Here is a 22,041-nt window from a genome sequence, read left to right on the forward strand (position 1 = left end):
AGGACATCTAAAGGTCACTACCACTGCCATCATACCAATCGGAGATTGATTATGAGCCTGGTGGTAGCCCTTCCCGAACCAGTTCTGTTCCGCGCCTCATTCACTGAGGGATGAGTCATTTGTGCGGTGCCATTTATGCATTATGGATGGGCCTTCCATTTCGGGGAGGTACGTTTAATGGAATTCTAGTGGCGATTGTTTTATGCTCCTCTTCCCTCGTGAATAAAAAAATTAATGTTGCCTTCGAACCGATAAAATCAGATTAATCCAGATTTGAATAGATTACATCCAGCCTTTCCTTTTCACCTTATAATTACACCTAGTAGCCAAAGTCGTAAATCATGTTAATGACAAACATTTCCGTCCGCTATAAGATTGAGTCACATGACTGCTTTGGAAAGTAGATCACAAAAAAACGTTCAACGAATTATCGAAGTGCCTACGTTATGAGAGTCTTTAAAGTTTTCAATTTGTAATTCAAAATTCCGTATGATTGGTTTAAAGCTTTATCATGGCCCGAGCAGATGTAACCGCAAAATGCCCATTGTCACCGGAATGAACATGACGAAGGAGTGTCTGTTGCAATGTTTCCGATCCCACAACGTATGAAAACCACTACCGATCGACGACGCATCGCTTTTCTTCAGTGTCGGCATCAGTAGGGAATTTGATGGACACGTCAGGGACTTATCTTGCCCGTTCTCCCATAGCTTTGAGACAACGAACGAGCCGATATCGGTTGGTTGTTCTCTGGGCCTCGGTCCCATTTCGAGTTGTAGACGGTTTGACGGATGAGACGATACGCGTAGCTGCTGCGCGGGCAGTAAAACTAGCTGAAAGCAATCAGTACGATGTCAATTTTGTTGTTTTGTTGGTTATCAGTTCGTTCGTTCATGTCCAAAAATAATATGTTGTTTCCTGTTGGTTGTGTAACAAATTAGCAAAAAGACGTGCATGGCCGGAATCTTTCATTTCGAATCTTAGATGAACTAGGCATTGATTGCAGCAAATGACACTTTCAATTGCAGATATTTTCCATTAGTGCCAGCCATTAGTCACATGTTCGTCCACCGATGCAAGGTAACAAATGTACGAGATAACACCAGGCAAAGTGTGGAAATCTTAAAATAGAATTCTTCATAATATTCACCACAATGACCTATCAGTAAAATGAACAGGAAAAAGCGACACAGTTCGGCAAATGTTTTGGGATCCCTCGTCAATTTCATTCACTTCTTCGTATCACTCCGCCGACCACTTTAGCAAACGTCAGCGACAATTTTCCCATTCCTTCTCTTTGCGTTCGAAACAAAGGACCCTCTGATGGAAATTGATAAAACCCGTCGACTAATGCCGCCGCCGAAGACATCGATTGGTTTCCATCCTATCGCAGTGAATTAATTCGATTAAGCGATAACAATAGACGTACGTTCGTCTCGTGGAAGCGAACGCAGAGGAGCCCATCTATATGCTCCGTTAAGCCGCGATGCTTTTATTGCGACTTGGCCTTGGTAGTCATTTATTACGATAGCTTAACGTCTCGGCGTTGGATCGTTAATCTCGATTCGCTAAACCCCTTAAAAGTCAAATTGCTAATTACTTCACTCCGGTTTTGCGCTATCGATTCGATTTAGGTCGATGAATCACGAAGGTACTGTAAATTCTATGTTCTGCAAAAAGGTGAGTGAGTTATGTCAGAGACATAACCGCAATGAAGTAGAATACAGTCAGGATTATTTATATGAATATGTAGATACTCGACGGGATTTCGGAAAACGAATTGACTTTTCAAATTAATTCTTAATTAATGTTTGCTTTGGTGGATCCTTAGAGCTCTCCCCCTCTTTATGAACAATATTAGTGGCCCAGAAGATCACCGATGGTTCGCGAGGCAGCAGATTTCATTTGGAGCTCAGATACTTCAATTTCAGAACGACATATTTTATTGCCTAATTCTAAGCTGAAGTCGGTAAGATATGTTAACCAAACTCTTTTTGTAGCTCTAAAAATGCCGATAAAAGTTTATGAGTCGATACACAGCAGATGTTATTTCAAGCTAGTGTACTGAAAACGGACTGATGCGACCGGTATGACAACAAAATATAAACTGAATATTAGCACACAGTCCATTTCTTATATGTGAGACACCAATCGTAGATATGAAATGGGGCATTTCTAACAACACTACAATATGTTGGCGCGTTAGTTGAATAGCACGGACCAATCATGGCACAGATAATTACTGCTTTCTAAAACTACACTATTTTCGTTATTTATGGTGGTCGCACATTTTTCGGAATTTAATATTTCGTTCACTATTTTAATATTTCGTTCACTATTCGTGTTTAAAAATGGAAAAACTATCCCTGCAGCAAAAATTTGAAACGGGATTCCTGTATTGAAAGGTTTGAAGTATTTTACAGCAACAAAATAAAGTTAGGAATTGTAGGGTGACCAGCCTATTTTCACCATACTAAGCAAGGTGCCTCACTAATTCGGTAATTTCTTGCCTTACAATCAAGGGAATGCGTAAAAATTGACATCAACCGCTTTGCTTCGTTGTTAAGAACCAATATAATAACACAAATGTGTTGAAAACAGTAAAATTCTCGTGTTTGAGCACAATGAAAACTCGAATCGAGTGCCCCTATTGTTGCGATACCATTTGACTCAATGCGTTGAACAAAGATGGCAGACACTGCTCTAACCAACGGCTTCAAATGGGTAGGGTGATAATAGAAACATGGCGCAAATAGGCTCATCACCCTAGTTTTTTCATGTTAATTTTTCTTTGCACGAATTGATGCGACGAAGTTGTTTCCATGCTTATCAATTTAAGCTTTCAAGCAGGAACAAACATCTTCCAGAATTTCGCTTTAAAACGATATACTAATATGCAATTCAATTATGTGACTTTAAGGTTCAAGTTACCTTTTTTAAGCATGTGTTAGAATTGAACGCTTGGTAGTGTGCGTAGAAAAATTTGTGTTCAGCTTTGCCACCGGATTATCCATTTAAACCTTTTTAAAACTCTAAAAGAAGAATATCAGTCGATTTATTAGATCATCACGATTCAATTCATGCAAAATACCTGCTGGGAAAACCATCGGCTTAGCTAAATGGTGCTTTTGAAAAAGTGGCTGTGGTTTTTTCATTGCGCAGTTGTGTTGCGTACCCCAGCTCGGTGTGGTAGTGTGATAAAAAATCACAGCCACTTTTTCAAAAGCACCATCCAGCTAAGCCGATGGTTTTTCCAGCAGGTATTTTGCATGAATTTAATCGTGATGATCTAATAAATCGACTGATATTCTTCTTTTAGAGTTTTGAAAAGGTTTAAATGGATAATCTGGTGGCAAAGCTGAACACAATTTTTCTTACGCATACTACCAAGCCTTGAGGTAACTTGAGCCTTAAATCATACTAGCATACTCAATGTTATCCATATTTGCTCCATGCTGAGAAGGCTTTAATGGAAGTATAAATGGCGGTCACAATTAGTAATCTTTTTCATGCTATTGGTTTGTATAGGACTTATTAATTCATATCTCCGGAACGAAAATTCCGAATGGAAACAAGCTATACAGATAACTGAAAAAAGGCTCCATTGCAATCGACTGAATGCAAGGCTTACTATCGACGATAATTTAACCGCCAACATAGCATATACAATGCACACTACTTTCTATTTATTTCAATGCAAATGAATACTTTGAAATATTTACCTGTAATCATTCACGAATAGCTCTCTCTCTATCTCTCTCTCTCTCTCTCTCTCTCTCTATCTCTCTCTGTTGCTCTCTTTTTAAGGGGCTCTTTTCAACGCAGTTTACTATTACGCGTTAAAATACTACTACTATTCAACAGTTTACTATTTCCAATTACGCGTTCTATTCTGCACAAAAAAAATTTATAGGTCTGACCGACAAGACATCTTTGAATTGCAAGACAAATTGAACGTTCAAATTTTCTTATAACTAATCAATACAATAGACATACCAGATAATCTTGAACGACGCCATCGAAAATAGAAGAAAGAAAACGAAACGTTGAAAACAGAAAAAATGGAAACATCAGAAAGTACATTGTATGTTAATTAGCTATTCTTTGAGTAATGAGATTTTTTACAAATATTTTAGAACTTTCTGGTTCTTTCTGGTTCTCAAATTCGTACAGTTTTATTTATTTTTTTTTCGTTAAATTTCATTCTATATGCTCATTTTTTAGTTTACTCATTTTAAGGATTTTATTCGTTTTAATAATTATTCATTTTGAATATATGACTAATTTTAAATATGTCATCATTTCATTTTAATCATTTATTTCATTCGGCCTTCTTTCTATTCGTTTTGATCATTTGAGTTCATTTTATCTATTTTATTAGTTTTATTCACTGGATTTATTCTGAGTAGTTTATCCATTTCGTGTGTTTTATTCATTTCTTTCAGTTAATTTATTTTATTTACCATTATCATTTTATGCATTTTATAAGTTTTTTTACAGTTCATACATTGTATTTAGTGTTTTCATTTTAATAATCTGACTCATTTTTTCAGACATTTATGTTATTTATTACATCCAAATTATTATTTTCGACACAAATTAGTATTCTATAAATTCTATAACTGTTTAAATATAGCTGAAAATGAAGATTTTGACCGTTAGCTTCATTTTATTCTGTTTTTTTCCATTTTAATTTATTTTTCTTATCCTATTCCTTTTGTTTATTTTATTTTTGCTATTGATTTTGTTAATTTTATCCATATTTATTTTATGTTTTATTTATTTTATGTTTATCTATTTCGTTTATTTAATTTATTCTATTCGTTTCATTTATTTTTTATTTTTTTCATTTCATCCTATCCCTTCATTTAATTCCTTTTTTTATTTTCATTAATTTTATGAATTTTATTGATTTTACTTATTTTATTGTTTATTAAAATCAATAGTTTTATTTATTGTGCTCATTTTGCTTATTTTGTTCAATTTACCCTTTCTTATTAACGACTAAGAGTGTGTCAATTTTCCTTTTTTTTATGTTTTAACGACATTTAATTAGCAAGGGACTGGAAAAAAATACAATAAAATATTTTTCAATATTAAAAGCCATACTACATGAGGGAGAGCAAGGATTTGAAGGAAGGAAATTTAAAAAAGCATGGACTAGGGTCATATGAGCAAGCTTAGAGTTTCCCGGCGACTCAACCTTTTGTCTGCTACCACAGGAGTCCGGATATTTTGGTATTTGAAATGCGAATCACCTGAGTCTGCGGCATGCCCTGGAAGAGTGTAAAGTTATTTTGTACTTTATGCTATCGGAACCGACAAAAAGTTAAGTCACGGTAAACTTCCACACTAAGCTTTTGCGACGTTGAAACTCGTTGAATGAGCTAGTTTTTGCCCTCACTAATTGACTGCCATATGACCATACTCCACGCTTTTCTAAACTTTATTCCTTCAACTCCTTGCTCTCCCTTGAGTACTGTGGCTCTTAATATTGAAAAATGCTTCACACCTTCCAGTCCCTTAGTAATTAAGTGTCGTTAAAACATAAGAAAAATGGCTTATTTTGTTTTTTTGTATTTTATTCATTTTTATTTTATTTATTCTTTTAATTTTAATATTCTTTCATTTTATTTTACAAAAACACACAATGAACAACAATAGTAAAATTGAATTGAACAGAATAAATAAAATGAACAAAATAAACGAAATCAACAAAATGAATAAAATGAACGAAATGAATTAAACCATTGATTTTAATAAACAATGAAATGAATTAAATAAACAAAATGAATAAAATCAAAATAAAATCATAAAATGAATGAAATGAAATGAATGGATTGAATAAAATGAGAAAAATAAAAAAAATAAATCAAATGAATAAAATAAATGAAATATATAAAATGTTAAAAAAATATTTTATTGATTCCGTACAATCATTCCTTTTATTCGTTTCATTCAATTTGTTAGAATCAATTTATTTTATTCTGTAGATTTTATAACTTTTCATGTTATCTATCTTTTCACTAAATGAGCTGCACTAATTTGATTTATTTATTCTATTAATATGATTTATTTTAATAATTCTACCCATTTTATGAATTATTCGAGGTATTATTCGTGTAGAACTCGAAACTATGTTCATCCCACCTCTAATTGGGTGCCTACTGCGCATGAGTTCTACAAACTAATGAACGACCAACAGTGTTTGTATGTGTAAGAAATGTCTCATCTCACTGCTAGGTGGATTAAGTCGGTTTTTAATTCAGGAACTCTCCAGGTATCACGAGTTCATCTAATTACTGGAAATTTATATTTCCGAGGTATATTCCAGTACATAAAATAGAAAGAATGCTAGCAATATTGTTATCAAATTTCTTGGAATTGTTTCCAAAATCTGTTTCTTATCGTTACTGGGCCATGTGACGATTTAATTACTGATTGGAGCAGTCGCTTACGGCACCTGCACTGGAATGATATTCTACGGTCAACTTATCAATTGGTACAGTAATTATTAATCTGTGCTGGAACAAAAGATTTCCATAGCTTTGGTTCAATAATCGCATTTCCATAGGGGAAACTTCTATGTTTGAAAGCTACTTAAACCCGTATTCGTAGCTATCAACAAAAATGGTTTAGCAAACCCTCGTGACATGCCTCGTGTCTGCATACTTGCGACACATGACTTATATCCGTCCTCACAACTCATGATATTTGTGCAGTTACAGTAAATATGACTGATGACTAGAAATAGGTATTTTGTTCATACTATGTTGCGTTTCGGCTTCGCCTCATCAGAAACCGACACTAACGTATTGTCGGAATAGATTAGCGCCGGCTTGACGCAAATCCCTTAAAACTAAAACACACTATGTGTTTCAATCAAACGACTGATCAAACGTGATGTCCCGTTAGAGCAGAAGTTCTGTTTATGCCGATGAGACACAAGTGAAGCCGAAACTTGTCTTGGCTTAGCAGGCCTATGCGAAAGCACTATGCTATATTTCACCCTAAGGAGGAAAATTTGGTAAAAACCAAAATTTCTCACTAGGGTGAAAATTTGTTGGTATAAACCAGTCTTTGTACAGGAGGGCACAAATCCTTATTTCATACTATGTTGCGTTTCGGCTTCGCCTCATCAGAAACCGACACTAACGTATTGTCGGAATAGATTAGCGCCGGCTTGACGCAAATCCCTTAAAACTAAAACACACTATGTGTTTCAATCAAACGACTGATCAAACGTGATGTCCCGTTAGAGCAGAAGTTCTGTTTATGCCGATGAGACACAAGTGAAGCCGAAACTTGTCTTGGCTTAGCAGGCCTATGCGAAAGCACTATGCTATATTTCACCCTAAGGAGGAAAATTTGGTAAAAACCAAAATTTCTCACTAGGGTGAAAATTTGTTGGTATAAACCAGTCTTTGTACAGGAGGGCACAAATCCTTATTTCATACTATGTTGCGTTTCGGCTTCGCCTCATCAGAAACCGACGTTTGATCAGTCGTTTGATTGAAACACATAGTGTGTTTTAGTTTTAAGGGATTTGCGTCAAGCCGGCGCTAATCTATTCCGACAATACGTTAGTGTCGGTTTCTGATGAGGCGAAGCCGAAACGCAACATAGTATGAAATAAGGATTTGTGCCCTCCTGTACAAAGACTGGTTTATACCAACAAATTTTCACCCTAGTGAGAAATTTTGGTTTTTACCAAATTTTCCTCCTTAGGGTGAAATATAGCATAGTGCTTTCGCATAGGCCTGCTAAGCCAAGACAAGTTTCGGCTTCACTTGTGTCTCATCGGCATAAACAGAACTTCTGCTCTAACGGGACATCACGTTTGATCAGTCGTTTGATTGAAACACATAGTGTGTTTTAGTTTTAAGGGATTTGCGTCAAGCCGGCGCTAATCTATTCCGACAATACGTTAGTGTCGGTTTCTGATGAGGCGAAGCCGAAACGCAACATAGTATGAAATAAGGATTTGTGCCCTCCTGTACAAAGACTGGTTTATACCAACAAATTTTCACCCTAGTGAGAAATTTTGGTTTTTACCAAATTTTCCTCCTTAGGGTGAAATATAGCATAGGTATTTTGTTGTTTGTCGCCTAATGAAAATTGCAAAAGGGTTGTACTTGTTAAAAATGGGTTCCCACTCATAACTGGCAGTGATGCTCATTGCATAATTTTGGGCAGCATATCAATTTGACACGCTCTGAAATGATGTCATACATGAACAACACGAGTCTACATAAACTCAATACAGAGAATAGCCCAACATTTGTACGATTTGTCTGGGAAGAGGTGTTAGATGTAACTCGCTGCTCCAACAGTATTACACATTAGTTTGTAAACTAGCTCGTACCGAACAAGTGCGAATCGTTGTTATCAGACCATAAGTACATTGTCTTTGATGATCTCATCTTGCTAAATATTATCATGTATCATAATCCCAAATTTTCGAACTGGGGCCTCTATGAAGGGAGGCTCACGACTAGGTTTTATGGGTATTTTCCAACGATTGTAACTTTAAGTGACTTGGATGAGGTTAGTCTAAAACAAGCTCACTCATAGTGGCAATATACCAAAAAGCTTGTGCGCTTAGAGTTATGCGTGCTTTTAGAGTCCTTGGTGGAATGTCGAACTTGTTGACTCCAAAAGTTATGTAGAAAAGCTTGGAATCGGCGACGCAGATTTTAAGTCGACTTGCAAAGCTTACAGAAATGCAATACGATCCTCTAAACGAAATAGTTAGAAAAGCCTTTTCGCAAATGTCTTACTTGTCTATTTGGCACATACTTCCCAGGCTGTGCGGAGCTATCACCAGTGACTGCGCTCCAAATATAAGATTCTTGGGTATTTTGTCGTAGAATTGTGACAATCGAATCGATCATGTGGACGCTTTGAAATTTAAAATTACGTGTCACAAAAATTAAAAATTACATTCTTTCCATCCCATGTCAATTGTCAAAAATTTCTTTATTTCTTCCTACTCTAGTACGTAACGATTTTTTTTAAATTTAATTTTCTACGGTAAAACCGGTTACGTCACATTATAGATTACTTTTCCTACTTCCTGTGTCACAGAAGCTCACATTTTTACATAGCTTTCTAAAAGTGTTACATAATTCATGAATGGGTAAGTTTTTGGAAAAAGATGGAATCATTCGAGTTCTACTTCGAAGAAGATATGAACACTTTAAACACAATTTGTGCGGCGGGCAATAATTGTAAAACTCATTCCCAAATGTTACCGTGTTACTTACGCGGAGGCAAAAAACTCTCGTCTGATCTGTCGGATCCTCTGCATTTCAAAGCAGTGTGATGCTCAATCGACCACTACGTTCGAGATGTTAGCTTGGGATGTTCGAAGAAACAAACTTTTTAATTTTTTCTAGATATTGAAGGCACTTTTGAAAGAAGGTCCTTCGAATCCAATCCAACAAGGTCATGGAGTACATTTGTATATCACCAGTTGGATACACGCAATGCTTAGCAACTGGCATCGGTAAAACAATTATATTTGATTAATTTCGATGCAGCAAGCCTTATGTTGTGTTGATTGAGCATTGCTGTCTTCTTGTTGGATTTTCAGCTAATGCAAATAAAACATCAATGGTGTTTTATAGGATTACATTTAACGTTGGGCAAGTTAAGATAAATTGAGCCAATTTTTTTTCTAATTTTGAGCTGTGTGAACATTTAATTCGAATCATTTGTTATTTATCGATGCTAATCAGTGGGGTGGCGGCAGCCTTTCTTCGGAGTCAGTCTTATCATCTTATCATCGTAAAATCACAGCACGTCGGTTCCCGATGACGTGTTGTATCAATTCTTGTTAGCTTGTATAGGAGTAAACTTATTTAGCTAACAACGTGATACCGACAAACATGAAAACCCACCCAGACTTCGTATCTCGGCAGAGACCGAGGAGTGGGTGTCACAAAATTGATTTCGTTCGCTTTGATGAAAGAGAAACTAAATTTATACTTGCCTCATCACGAGGCTCTACTGCTGTGAACCTAATAAATGACACAAATAGACACAATTGATTGGTGTTTAATGGGGCTGCAGGTTACGGCTATCATGCAGTTTAATGATGTATTTGATATATCTCATTTGAAATAGAGCTTTGGTAGGATCTGTTATTCGTATAGACATTTTGGTAGGGGTCACAGACAAATTGCGGCGATAGGGTTATTGGACTCTTACTTGAAGTTAATTGCAATTCCATATTATCGCAGTAACTGTTGTAACAGGGATTCTGATTTCGTTAAGCTTTACTGAAAGCAGAAATCTATTTACTTCAACTGCAAGAATTTTGATACCCATGCAGATGAGATATTTTAATTTTATTGAAATTCGGTAGATTCCCATTGGCCCTCTGAAGCCTTCTGAAATGATCAATGTGGGCGAAAAAATGTTTGTGATCACCCAACGATTCAGAAATTTGCATAATGGTGATATCCATATTGACAGTGTTTGGTTCGAACATCTGAGGATATTATCCCCTTTTAAAAAAAATAGCTCTTTTTGTGGAAAAGTGCTACACAGTTACACATTAAATGTTCTGAGGTCTATTTAGATTACAGAAACGACAGGTATCATATTCTATTGTACCTGGCTGCCTAAGGTGATATTTACTCGGGCAGTGCCCTTTTACTAAACCGCTGAAAGTACTTCAATATTTTTTAGATATCCTAAGCAGTCGTTGAGTTATAATTTTATTTGGTGAAATAAATCTTTTTGATTGTCGTCGGTAGTAGTATTTACCCAAATGTTATCTATCGCCGGTTCTATCGACACTAAAATCTTACCGCATGTTGTTTTTTGAAGGAAATTGTTGAAGTATAAAAATGATTAGCTTTTAGTGGCAGTGCTGCCAACTATGCGATTTTTCCAGTTAAAAAAATAATGTTAATTTTTCTCAAAATAATTTACAAAATTTTAATTGTATCGTGTTCCTGAAAAATTTTTAAATAAAAACACTTATAACCTCAATATCATTTGAGCCTATCCTGAGATAATACACCGTTTTGAAGGAAAAAAGAACCCAATTTATCATATAAAATTGTAAGCGCTCAGCGACAAAAAGCCAACTTTAGTATACTGAGTTCACGAGAAATGATGAAAAACTACGTTTTTGTTTTGCCTCTAGCAGATCAGGGTCGGTTTTCATGACCATTTGAATATTTTCGTGATTTTTACGAAAAATGAAATTTTACATGATAAAATGTGTTTCCTTCATAGCGGCGTATCTCAGGATTGGCTTAAAGTAAATATTAGAAGTGATTTTTATGTAAAAATCTATGAGGAATGCGATGAAATTAGAATTTGCAAAATTAAAATATACGTATTGCTAGAAAAATGAACTTTTAATTTTTATCTGTAAAAAATAGCATAGTTGTCGGCACTGCCGCTAAAAGCTAATATTTTTGATAGACCCCTTAAATAATTTCCTTTTGCGGTTTGATTCTAAAGCACATAGAACCAGAGATATATTCAAACAAAATTCAAGGGTTTAAACAATTTGCCAAAACGATGGGTGCTCCATTTACCAAAGGGTGATTCAATTGACACAAAAATCCAGATTTGTATATATTATCCCTAGACGAATAATTGCTCCAAAATTCGTTCAAATCTGTGCAAGTCGATTTCAAGTTTCCTTTTTTTGTATCACTTCGCGTGGAAGAACCCATACCTAATTTTGCGCACCCGTAAGTATGTAACACATCATGTAACCGTAACCTCGATTTTCCTGTCGTCCATATACATGGGAGCTTCATTTGAAAGCTGTTACACTCAACTACGTGTTTTAGGTTATTCTGCAAAATGAACCGTTGTGCTTGAGTCAATTCGTTGAATGGTTTTAGGGCAATATGCCTGATATGAAGAAATTGGATAAAGCCATTTTCTCCTTCAGTAAATGTTCCACGTCTCGCACACTCGTTCTAATATGAAAAGACCTAAAGTCACTGACCACCTTATTTTGCTGAAGTACACTATTTACTGCTGATACAAGATAGATCACTACCGCAAGAATAAAGGTAACGGTTTGCTTTGTTTATACGATAATGTACATATAATGAAAGTAAATGTTTTTAACGAATGTGAATTTTTAAATTCATTTACTGAAAATTAAAATGAGAATCAAAATTACTGATTTTAAATTAAAACGAGATTAAATTTTCATATTGTCATTGGAAAACGAAAGACGCTACTTTTGCTACTCGCTTCCGTAGAATCGAAAAACGAAGGGGCGTTGTTTTTATTGTTTTGCTTTGTATGTATTTAATACCGAAGGAGACAGCGAAAAGACAAGGATCAATCCAGTGGGTGTCATCGTTCATTGAATGGATATGGATAGGCTCTGATCGTCACACAACTAAACAACCACATGAGCCGAAATGCACAGCTTCAATTCCACACTCTGGCGACGACGAGGACACCGAAGAAGTCATTCGCAAGCGCAAAGCCAGGTGCTAAAACATGATTTTTCAACATTTTCTCCTGTGTTTTCATAATTTTTCGTACCTTAATAAAGTCAATGGATTAGATTTATTATTTGTGTTATTAATTTTTAAAGAATCTGCAGCATTCATACTCTTCAAAAAAAGTAGAACCGCCGATTTTCTAGGTGTGTACAGTGTTTTATTTAACCTCGAATATAGTGACCTATTGTACCCGCAGATTTTTAAAAAATTACCTTCGCCTTATTGGATTTAGCTTAAAAAATATTTAGCCAGGCATAAAATCATTGTTGCCAAAATGTTGCCAGATGTATAACCTTTCCAACGAGTGCTTGTTTGTTAAAATCAGGGCACGAGCTTGCCAAAAAACGGACCTATCTGACCCCAAAATATTCTACTCTTGAAATCAAACTTGTTTTGCAGTAGTAGATTTGTTATAGAAATAAATACATCAGAGATGTTCCCAAGTAGTGAAGTGCGATTAATATTCCGCAGCTATTACCGGTGGATGAATTCCGGTCGAGTGTGTAAGGCATCTCTTCAAATATGGCTAAACAGTGATCAGCGTAAGTTGAATTTTGACTTTTAGTCACGTGGGAAGGTGCCCAATAGGATAATAAACCGGTTAAGCGTACATGAACGAGTTTCAGCTTTAACCTTTTCATGCCCAACTTGTTTCCATCTAGCGCCTATAGGGTTCTAACATTATTTTTCTTTAGGACTGTTAAGGCCATGAAACACGAATAACCTGTTTTGATCAAGACAGGTGCTTCTCTCGCAGTGCTAGAAGCTGCTCAATTTTTACCTTCCGATGTTCAATATTAACAATTCTAGAATATTTACAATAGTCCAAATACAATATCAAAAATGTATTAAAATTTCAATTACCACCGCTAACTGAAAATCGCTCTGGCAGCACTGTTACAGTGTTAAAACAAATTTATGCCATACAAATTAAATAAACATACTTTTGTGGAAAAATTTATTGTTGAAATTTTATATGCTTTAATTTTCCAAAAGTTGGAATATACTACCGAAAATATCACATCTAATATAACCTACCGACCCCATAATAACGTAAAGGCTGCAAAGCTACTCACCAACAAACGTTCTGATGAATGAGGGGACAATAAGCGTACCCGACAAAACCTTCACAGTGCAGTGCTGTCACGTAGAGCAAAACGATAATGCGATTCCACGTTTTCTACCTGTATTACTTTGGAAGGTCCTACAACTCAGCGGCAAATTGCCAGTGACGTTCCAGATTAATCTAGTAACAATTGTGCACTACGCGGTTGAGCACTCATTGTATGGAGCTTTCTAGATGAAGATATGCCTATAACCACCACACTACTCAAATATTGATTTCACATATCCGTCAACGACGGATGCACTTTTAGCCTTTATGTGTGGTTTCTGCCTTTCTCTCCCTCTCTCGCGCTCCATCATCTGACTTCCTAGATGGGATAGACGATTCAATGTGAAAGTGAATCTAGACGATGGTAGGGGGCGAAAGGCAATCTACTGAAGTGCTTTTTGTTGCAACGTTGTTGAGCCTGGTTTGGCTAGCCTTTTGATGTAAGGTTCTCCTGCTGTAGCTACAGTGATCGCCATGAAAAAGATCCATAGACTGACATGTGTTAGTTAAAGTATGGGTCATTATTGATAATTAACTAGCAATGTTATTATACGTAATCTTGTTGTAGTACAATTTGCAAAACTCATACATAACTTTCAATATGTACAATTTCAACCAAATGCATTCGAAGTTTAATTTACGGCAAGACATAAAGTAATGTTGGATTTTTGTTTTTTGAATTCATCTCTTCAGTAACCAGCACTAACTTGAGGCCAAGTTTGATAATGTATAGAGAAACTAGTATCCAAACTAGCACTAGTTAGACACCAAATCCAAATAGTCACACGACACATACGCACGTCTAAAGCAACTGGCCAGTTCCGATTGATGTCCCGGGAAACAAAGGCCGAAGTTCTGGTTGGCTGATGAGAAAACAACTTCTGCTTTGGGTTAGGGCACATAATACCAGACACTATGCAATATTTATTCCCGTGAAGATGTTAATTTTGGTACTACTTTGGAAACATCGCCTAATTTGGCTCCAAGTTGGTACTAGTGACTGACAAAAGTAATTGATTGAAATATCCAACTTAATTAAGGTTAGGAACAAAAAAAAATTTGGACAAGCAACACGCTCAACTGCCCACTGTATTTTGAAGAAAAACAGCGTAATTTTTCATAAACAGAAGCGTTCACCAATATACGTACAGCGAATCATATCGATAAAATACCAATTTCCTGCGGTACACTTTACCGTAAACGCTAGAAAAATCATTCATGGAGCACACTGGAATTTAGTCTAAAACCTTTCCGAGCACATTATTACTCATTGTTTGGTGTACGAAATATAGTCGTAATCAATAGTAGAAGGCATTCTGAACAAAAATCTGGAGCCTTTGCTAGAAATGTATTTAGAATGTATACATCATCCGGTGGGATAACGTACCAAAACTCAAGACAAACGAAATACTCTTTTTTCTCGGCCCTGCAGCAGTAAACTGTAGACTTGATCTCCTTGGAGTCTCCTGATTTAAATCCGATCCGGAATAGTATGGCGATTCTCGATAACAGAATGGAAATTTGGATCCACAACGGTTCATAAACCTGGCCCAAGCATCTCAAAACGACTGCAGTCCGTCATCGAAGCGAACGGAGACAAATGAACTATTAAATAGTTGGTCATATGTAATTGATTTTAGTTTATTGAAGTAGAATACTTCTAACGTTCCAATAATCAGGAATCAGAATATATTGGCTCAAATGGCACGTTCCCCGTACATAGTCGGGGATTTGTGCCTTTCGCCTTAGTTTTGCATACATTTGTATGTTTATGAAGGGTGTATCTTATTTATGCCAATCACTGTACATAGGTGACAATGTTCCATTATTTCGAACCATAGCTCGAACTCGTCCTTGCTCAAGTCTGCCTCGTGACGCAAACCTTCAGTTTACGAGCTTATAGAATATTTTTCGGGAAAAAATCTTATTCCAGATAGTTGGTGGCATTATTTCATCCTGCATAATAAATCATGCTTCGCTTTGCCGTGAAACCCCTGGTACTAGTTTGAGTGTCGATTCCAATTCGAAACATTCTATTACGTTCCTAAATTAAACCACCGATCACCGCTGCAACGTGTCATTAAATATTTCGATTCGCCCCAAATTCAATTAATTTTTATGATAAACACACGATTCTACCTGGTCCCCGTATGATCGGATTCACACGCTTCGGCAATAGTTCTGAACTAAAAAAGAAACCATCGCAATACGCCACCCTTAGACAGCATTTCTTGTGTTCATCACATCTGCTACGGGAGTGACACGCACACACTGAAGGGTGGCCGGAATTTTAATTATCATCAAACGACCTGAAAGGAAGGAGCAGTGCAATATGAATTCCGATCCAAATATTTGCTAGACCGAACCCTCAGCAGACATTTTACATATTCAGGTTGAAACCACAAATACCCCCCTTTCCTACGTGTCGTTCCTCGGAGAGTAGCGCGTGGACGACATGGGCGGTGAATGATGTATTATTCGGATGTCGGTCGGTGGAGTTCGAAGGATGCAAATGCATTTTTTTCTGCAGTGTCAAATGCTCCTCCATTACCACAAATTGAATTCTATAAGTCATTATTCTATTAATAAAAATTACGCAAATGCGTTTGTAATTGGTGACACTAGCAGAATTTAAACCGATAATTACATCCGACACAATTTAAGGTAGTGGGCCTACTTGCACTCTACTCCTATTATCGACGTATCTTTGTTCAGTGCATTGGCTTAAATGGTAACGTGATAATCTGGGGACTCGATCCGATTTGTCTTATACAGTTCTTATAAACGAATATTTAACGATATTCTGACTGTTTTTGTTATGATGGTTTTTAGGAAGAATGCAATGGTACTAATTTCGCGGCTGACGGCATTTCGTCGATTGAGGGCCGGGAAATTAACGAAATAGTGCGGCACCCTTTCCTAACGGGGTTGAAATAGACTATTTTCCCTAGGTTAGCTAGGGCGTTACCTGTTGAAATCGGCTTGGTATATAGTTATTGCAGTGCATGAAAAATGTGTCTGAATTATTCCAATATACATCGCAAACTGGTACGTGACGTTTGTCAAATATTTGTGGATCGCCATTTGAAAACAAAACATCGAATTGAATATTCCTCTTAATGGTACTTTATTTTATTTATAAACTGTCGAAAAATACATTTACAGTGTACTTAATGGATAGTTTGTTTCGATTTTACGCAGTGTGCGACTAATATCTTTAATTAGGTTTTGAACAGTGCTGATGTCGATGTCTAATAACCTTTGTTTGATTCGAGAAATCAATTGCTGCTCGTTACGTTACTCGTTACGAACGTGATCCATTTCGATGAAATGCTTCAAATTCGACAAGCATTCACTGATGTAAACATCTACACTGACCTCTTTAGCTTTGTTTGAACAAACCAGAGGCACTGAATATCTTTTCTCGCAAATGGTTGCCTATACAAACGCGTTCCGCTCGAATTTTGATTTACCGGTATATGTAACATCGGGCGGTGTTGCTTCAATGTTATCAATGTGATAGCTATCATTTTCACTAAATTCATGGTGCAAAAATGTAAAGTACAATTCATAACCAAAATAATGATTTTTGCATTAGCAAAGTGTTTACGGTGAAGTGTTCGGTGACAAATTGGTATTTTTTCGAGTGCTACTGTATCTTCCGATGCTCGCTTACGTTGGTTCCAATTTGTCTGTTTATTGTCCAATCTTATTTTTGACACTTAACAGCATATTTTTCTTTCATCTGCCTCTTAATTTTGGTGGGTGATCGCATTTTCTTCAAAATATTGAGTATCATGCGAGATTGGCTTATCCCTTGAATAATTTCTTTTGTGTTGGGTCATCCAAACAGGTTAGCAACAGATTTACGTAAATCCAGTTTGTTACCATGTTTGAATGGCCGCAAGGTTCTACTGTAACGATTTCGTTGGCTATTCTCGGCAAATTTAAGACTAAGAAAACCGAAAGCAATGCAATTGAAGAGCGGATAGGTATTCTAGAGCGAATCAGTTATAAACTTAGAACGGAAAACTTGGAACTGGCAGGCTCATATGACCATGATCGAAAGGAAATGTGAAGAATCCTTTGCCTTCTGCTAGTAGGAGTTTGAGAGACTTTCCAACCAAGTCTACCGCATGGTAGTTGATAGAACTTAACTCATCATCAGGGGATGGGGTGTCTAAGGATTTCATAATTAGATCAAAACTTTTGTACATTATATCATTCCAATAACATTTTGTAGTTTTTCTATGCAAAAATATCCTCAAGCGACTTGATGACGAAGCTTTTTGTAGAACTTTCTAATTACGATCCCGATAGCCTAAACTATTGATTTTCAAGGCTTGTCGGTGTCCGCGACGATGAATATCTTTTCCGGTTGAATATTGAAGTTTGAAACATTTTCGCAACAAACAAAAATAAAATATTGATATCAAACAAAATTAATCTACACAAACAGTATTATATCATCGCCTTCGGCTGCGCAGTGAAATAAACCAGCTTAAAAAAATAAAAGTACCTGTAAAGCGGGAAAATATAATATCGATTTAATTAAAAAAATCTCTTTGACTTATAGTTATGTATTGTTGAACTGTTACTAAAAGTGAAAACGGATCGTATTCTCAAGGAAGTGACATACATACAGTTACACCACGTAAGAAACTGTATATATATAACGTTTAAAGTTTGGCCAAGGAAAAAAAATCACAAAGAAGAGCAACGTGCAACACGGCATCAAATATGACAACGTTGAAACCAAGATCCTGAATATATTGATGATGATACAATTGAGGTGCGCTTACACGACCTAGCCCCGCGCATATTAAACATATTAAAAGATTTATGTCAAAATACCAATAAGTGGAATCCGTTACAAACAGTTTAAACACAAATATAAGGCTCCATTTCCGGTGCATCTGTATGAACTTCCAATGTTGATATAAAGCTTGATTGCATTATGAATGCTAAAATTGGGTTTAATGCAACATTATAGCTGTGTATAGCCAATATTGTACAATGGCTTAATGTTTATGGTTACTTGACGATATTCGACTCGTTTGTGACGTTAAAAAGATTGAAACAGGGTGACGCCCTCTAATCCATTGTTCAACATAGGGTTCGAAAGTACAATACGAAGATCTGACGTGCAAAGGAACGCGACCATCAATACGACACCCCACATGATTCTTGGCTTCCTGGACAACATCGACATCATTGGCGTTGATCGTAGAGCAGTGGAAGAAGCATTTGTGCCTTTAAAAATAGAATCGTACTGACTGTAAACTCTTACAACATAAAGACATGGTAGCTGGTAGATAGTGTGGCAGTCCGAACGGTGTTGGCTCCATGCTGGATGGTACGAGCTTATGAACGAATTCATATATCATGCAACCTGTAGTGAGATATGATAATTGTGTTAGCCGCGACATAACAAAGCCGTATTACGGCAGCGAATAGGACTTTCTATCGTTTGCGTGATCAGTGGAAGTTACATAGCCTACAGACACGAACAGAACTTGCTCTATAAAAATCACTGACACTCACGGACACTGCTCTGAATGGTCATGAAGCATGGGTGCAAAAGAGACAGACTGTCGAGTGCTCGATGTGTTTGAGAGACAATTTCTGTACTCAGTATTCGGCGGCACTGTAGAAAATGGAGAATGGCACAGAAGCACGTGTGTACAAATATGATGATATCGAAAAGCTGATAAAATACGGCAGACTAAAGCGGACTGGCCATAAAGCGCTAATGCCAGAAGAGAGATCAGCTAGAGTTATACTTAGTAGAGAACGTGGAATATGGCGTCAGCTTGGTAGCCGATCCCAAGCACGCCGGTTGTGTGCAATCGAGGAAGCAGCGCGTGCGGCGGAGTGATGAATTATATTCGTGGAGAATGACAATATTTTGTAACAATTACATGGAATTATGGGCTTTGGATATCGCTGATTACGAATCTGAAGTCAGTTTTTTGAAGTTCAAAATGATCGATTCAATATGGCGGTCCGCAACTAAAAAAAGACAATAGACAGTTATATCTTTCAAAAAATGCAAAGAAAAAAATCAATTTCCGAATATTTGGAATAAGAACCTCCCTCTTAACCAAGGTATTATAGACCTGCAAAACATATAAGAAAATATGATTACTTTAATACATTTAAAGTAGTGATATGAATGCAGCGAGTTAAACGAATCATCGTGTTTCGAAACATCATGTTTTTATTCTAGCTAACATTCCACTCAGACAAAACAGTGCGTATTATCCCCGCATATATAGTCCGCCAACAAACTAGTCTTGAACCCGTGTGGTATCAGGCGAAACTTTCTTAGCAAAGATTTGGTCCTCTTGATTGTTGCTTTAATGTCGTAGAAGGCGACATAAACAGATCTTACTCAGCGAAGGTATGGCTCTGTGCACGGGACAAAGGGACTGGAGGGACTAAAATATGTCAGCCGCGAACAAAGTATTTTGGGCAACTGGCTGTGTTTATGATTGACCTTTGCTGGTAGGCGGAAAATTTTAAAATCTTTTTCATAATTTGTAATACTGTGTGGTGAAAAATCTATATAAGGTTTGTTTACTGCTTTGAACACACGTGTGAAAAATAATAAGTATCTAACTGGTAACACATCAACATCTCATATCTATATATTTTAAAAGAAAAGTAATTCCTCGACCACATTTCAACAACTAGGTTTTGCAATCAATTTATTTTATTGGGTTTGGTTAACAAATTTATAACGGTACACTCCCATGTGACAAAACGTAATGAGTTCAATTTGTTGCGAGAATTTACGTCCCCCGCTCTGCACCATTTACAACCAATTGATTAAGGTTTATCGTAGCACGTTAGCTTCGTTCTGTTTCTCCGTCGCTACCTCATGTGCTCCGCATAAACGAATAGTACATCACATGACCAACACAAACTTTTTCTGCGGTTTCTATCGGACAACTATTCCAACGGCAGCAACGGAACCGACGAGACCAAACCAGAAGTTGACACATTCGTATTCACTAGATAGTGATTGCAGCACCCTGGTGGCGCCCAATCTATATTGCAAAGTGGTTGTAGAAACAGCAGCACGGGTTTGGTATCTACTGGTCTGTGCTCTAATCGAAACTGAGTGGAAATCCACCATGATTGGGGGCGTACCATCAGTAGATGACGTCAGTCGACCGAATGTAACGTAACTGACGCTGGTGCCCTTTGGGATCTGCTGAGCTGCGAATAAACAACCTGTTACCATTCCGGTAATGTAGAACAGCTATTCAGCTGAAAATCATACACAGTAAACTTGCTGGTGGCGTATATTTCCGGCTATTGTACTAGCTAGCATGAGACCGACCAAACATTGATAATAACATTTTCATTTTTTCCCTCTTTACAGCAACTATTCAGATCAAACCCAGGCCTCACAGCTGCCAACTCGGCGGTCCCGGGTGCACCAAATGGACAGCCACTGCCACAGTCAGCGCTCTCGCTGTCTGCCCAACAGCAACAGTTTCTGGCGCAGCACAATGCCGCGTATGCAGCGCAACAGGCCGCACCGTACGTCATCAATCCCGGCCAGGATCCGTCGCCGTATATGGGCACTCTCATCACCGCCGGTGTGCCACAGTACTACGGAATGGCCGCTGCACCCTGGGGTGTATATTCTACCAATCTGATACCACAGCAGCAGTCACAGCCCCGAAGACCACTGACACCCTCACAGCAGGCCGCCGAAAATCAACCCTATCAGGTGAGAACTGCCACACTCTGTAACCAGTAAACTAACTCGAGGATGTGTGTGTGTAGCTATGCACTCTGTTGCAATCCTATTTACCGTGTTCGACAATTTCCCCTCGTAAATTCGCCCAGCAAGGACGTTTTTGCATTCAGCACTCAAGCGTTTATCCATTTATACCAATTAAGCAATTTTAGTCACCAACACTTCTTTTACCGCGCCACCGGCCCGGTTGACGTCGTCGCGCCCATTTTAAATTAAATAATCATGTTTGTAGCATACCTAACCGTTTCATCCAGCTCATGTTCCAGGCAATCGCATTTTTTCGAGCTGTTTTAATATTAAGCACTCACCGCGTGCCCCTCATATTTCATACTCTGCCGCCAGGACACACGTGCACGATGTTTTCATTTATGCATATTTTAGCATGCACACAATCCCATCCGAGGTAGGATAGTTGTAATATTTATACGTATTTGTACAAAAGCCCCCAGTGCTATATTTAACCTTTTGCTGTTCCGGTGCCGGTTCCATCCGGCGAAGGACCGTGCGCTGAGTACTCCCTTAGTGACCACTGGACTGATAACCTACAAACTGCATGAATTTATAATATTAAAAGCTATTGTAAATTTGCAAATCGCAGGGTGTGAACACAATTTGACGCTCGTAAATGGTGTTTTTATCGAGATTGCGGAAATATATGT

The 22,041-nt window shown here is 37.2% G+C and overlaps 1 protein-coding gene across 5 annotated transcripts in view; it reads left to right on the plus strand.

Annotated features, from left to right (window-relative positions):
• Positions 1-22,041, plus strand: part of LOC131684512 (maternal protein pumilio) — a 389,632-nt gene that overhangs the window by 318,302 nt on the left and 49,289 nt on the right. For all 5 annotated transcript variants that reach the window (XM_058967459.1, XM_058967462.1, XM_058967460.1 and 2 more), the window contains one exon: positions 20,999-21,352. In XM_058967459.1, the coding sequence (XP_058823442.1) occupies positions 20,999-21,352 (354 nt within the window). The remainder of the gene's footprint in view (positions 1-20,998; positions 21,353-22,041) is intronic.

Source organism: Topomyia yanbarensis, chromosome 2 (genome assembly GCF_030247195.1).
Source record: "Topomyia yanbarensis strain Yona2022 chromosome 2, ASM3024719v1, whole genome shotgun sequence".
Taxonomy (NCBI): Eukaryota; Metazoa; Arthropoda; class Insecta; order Diptera; family Culicidae; genus Topomyia; species Topomyia yanbarensis.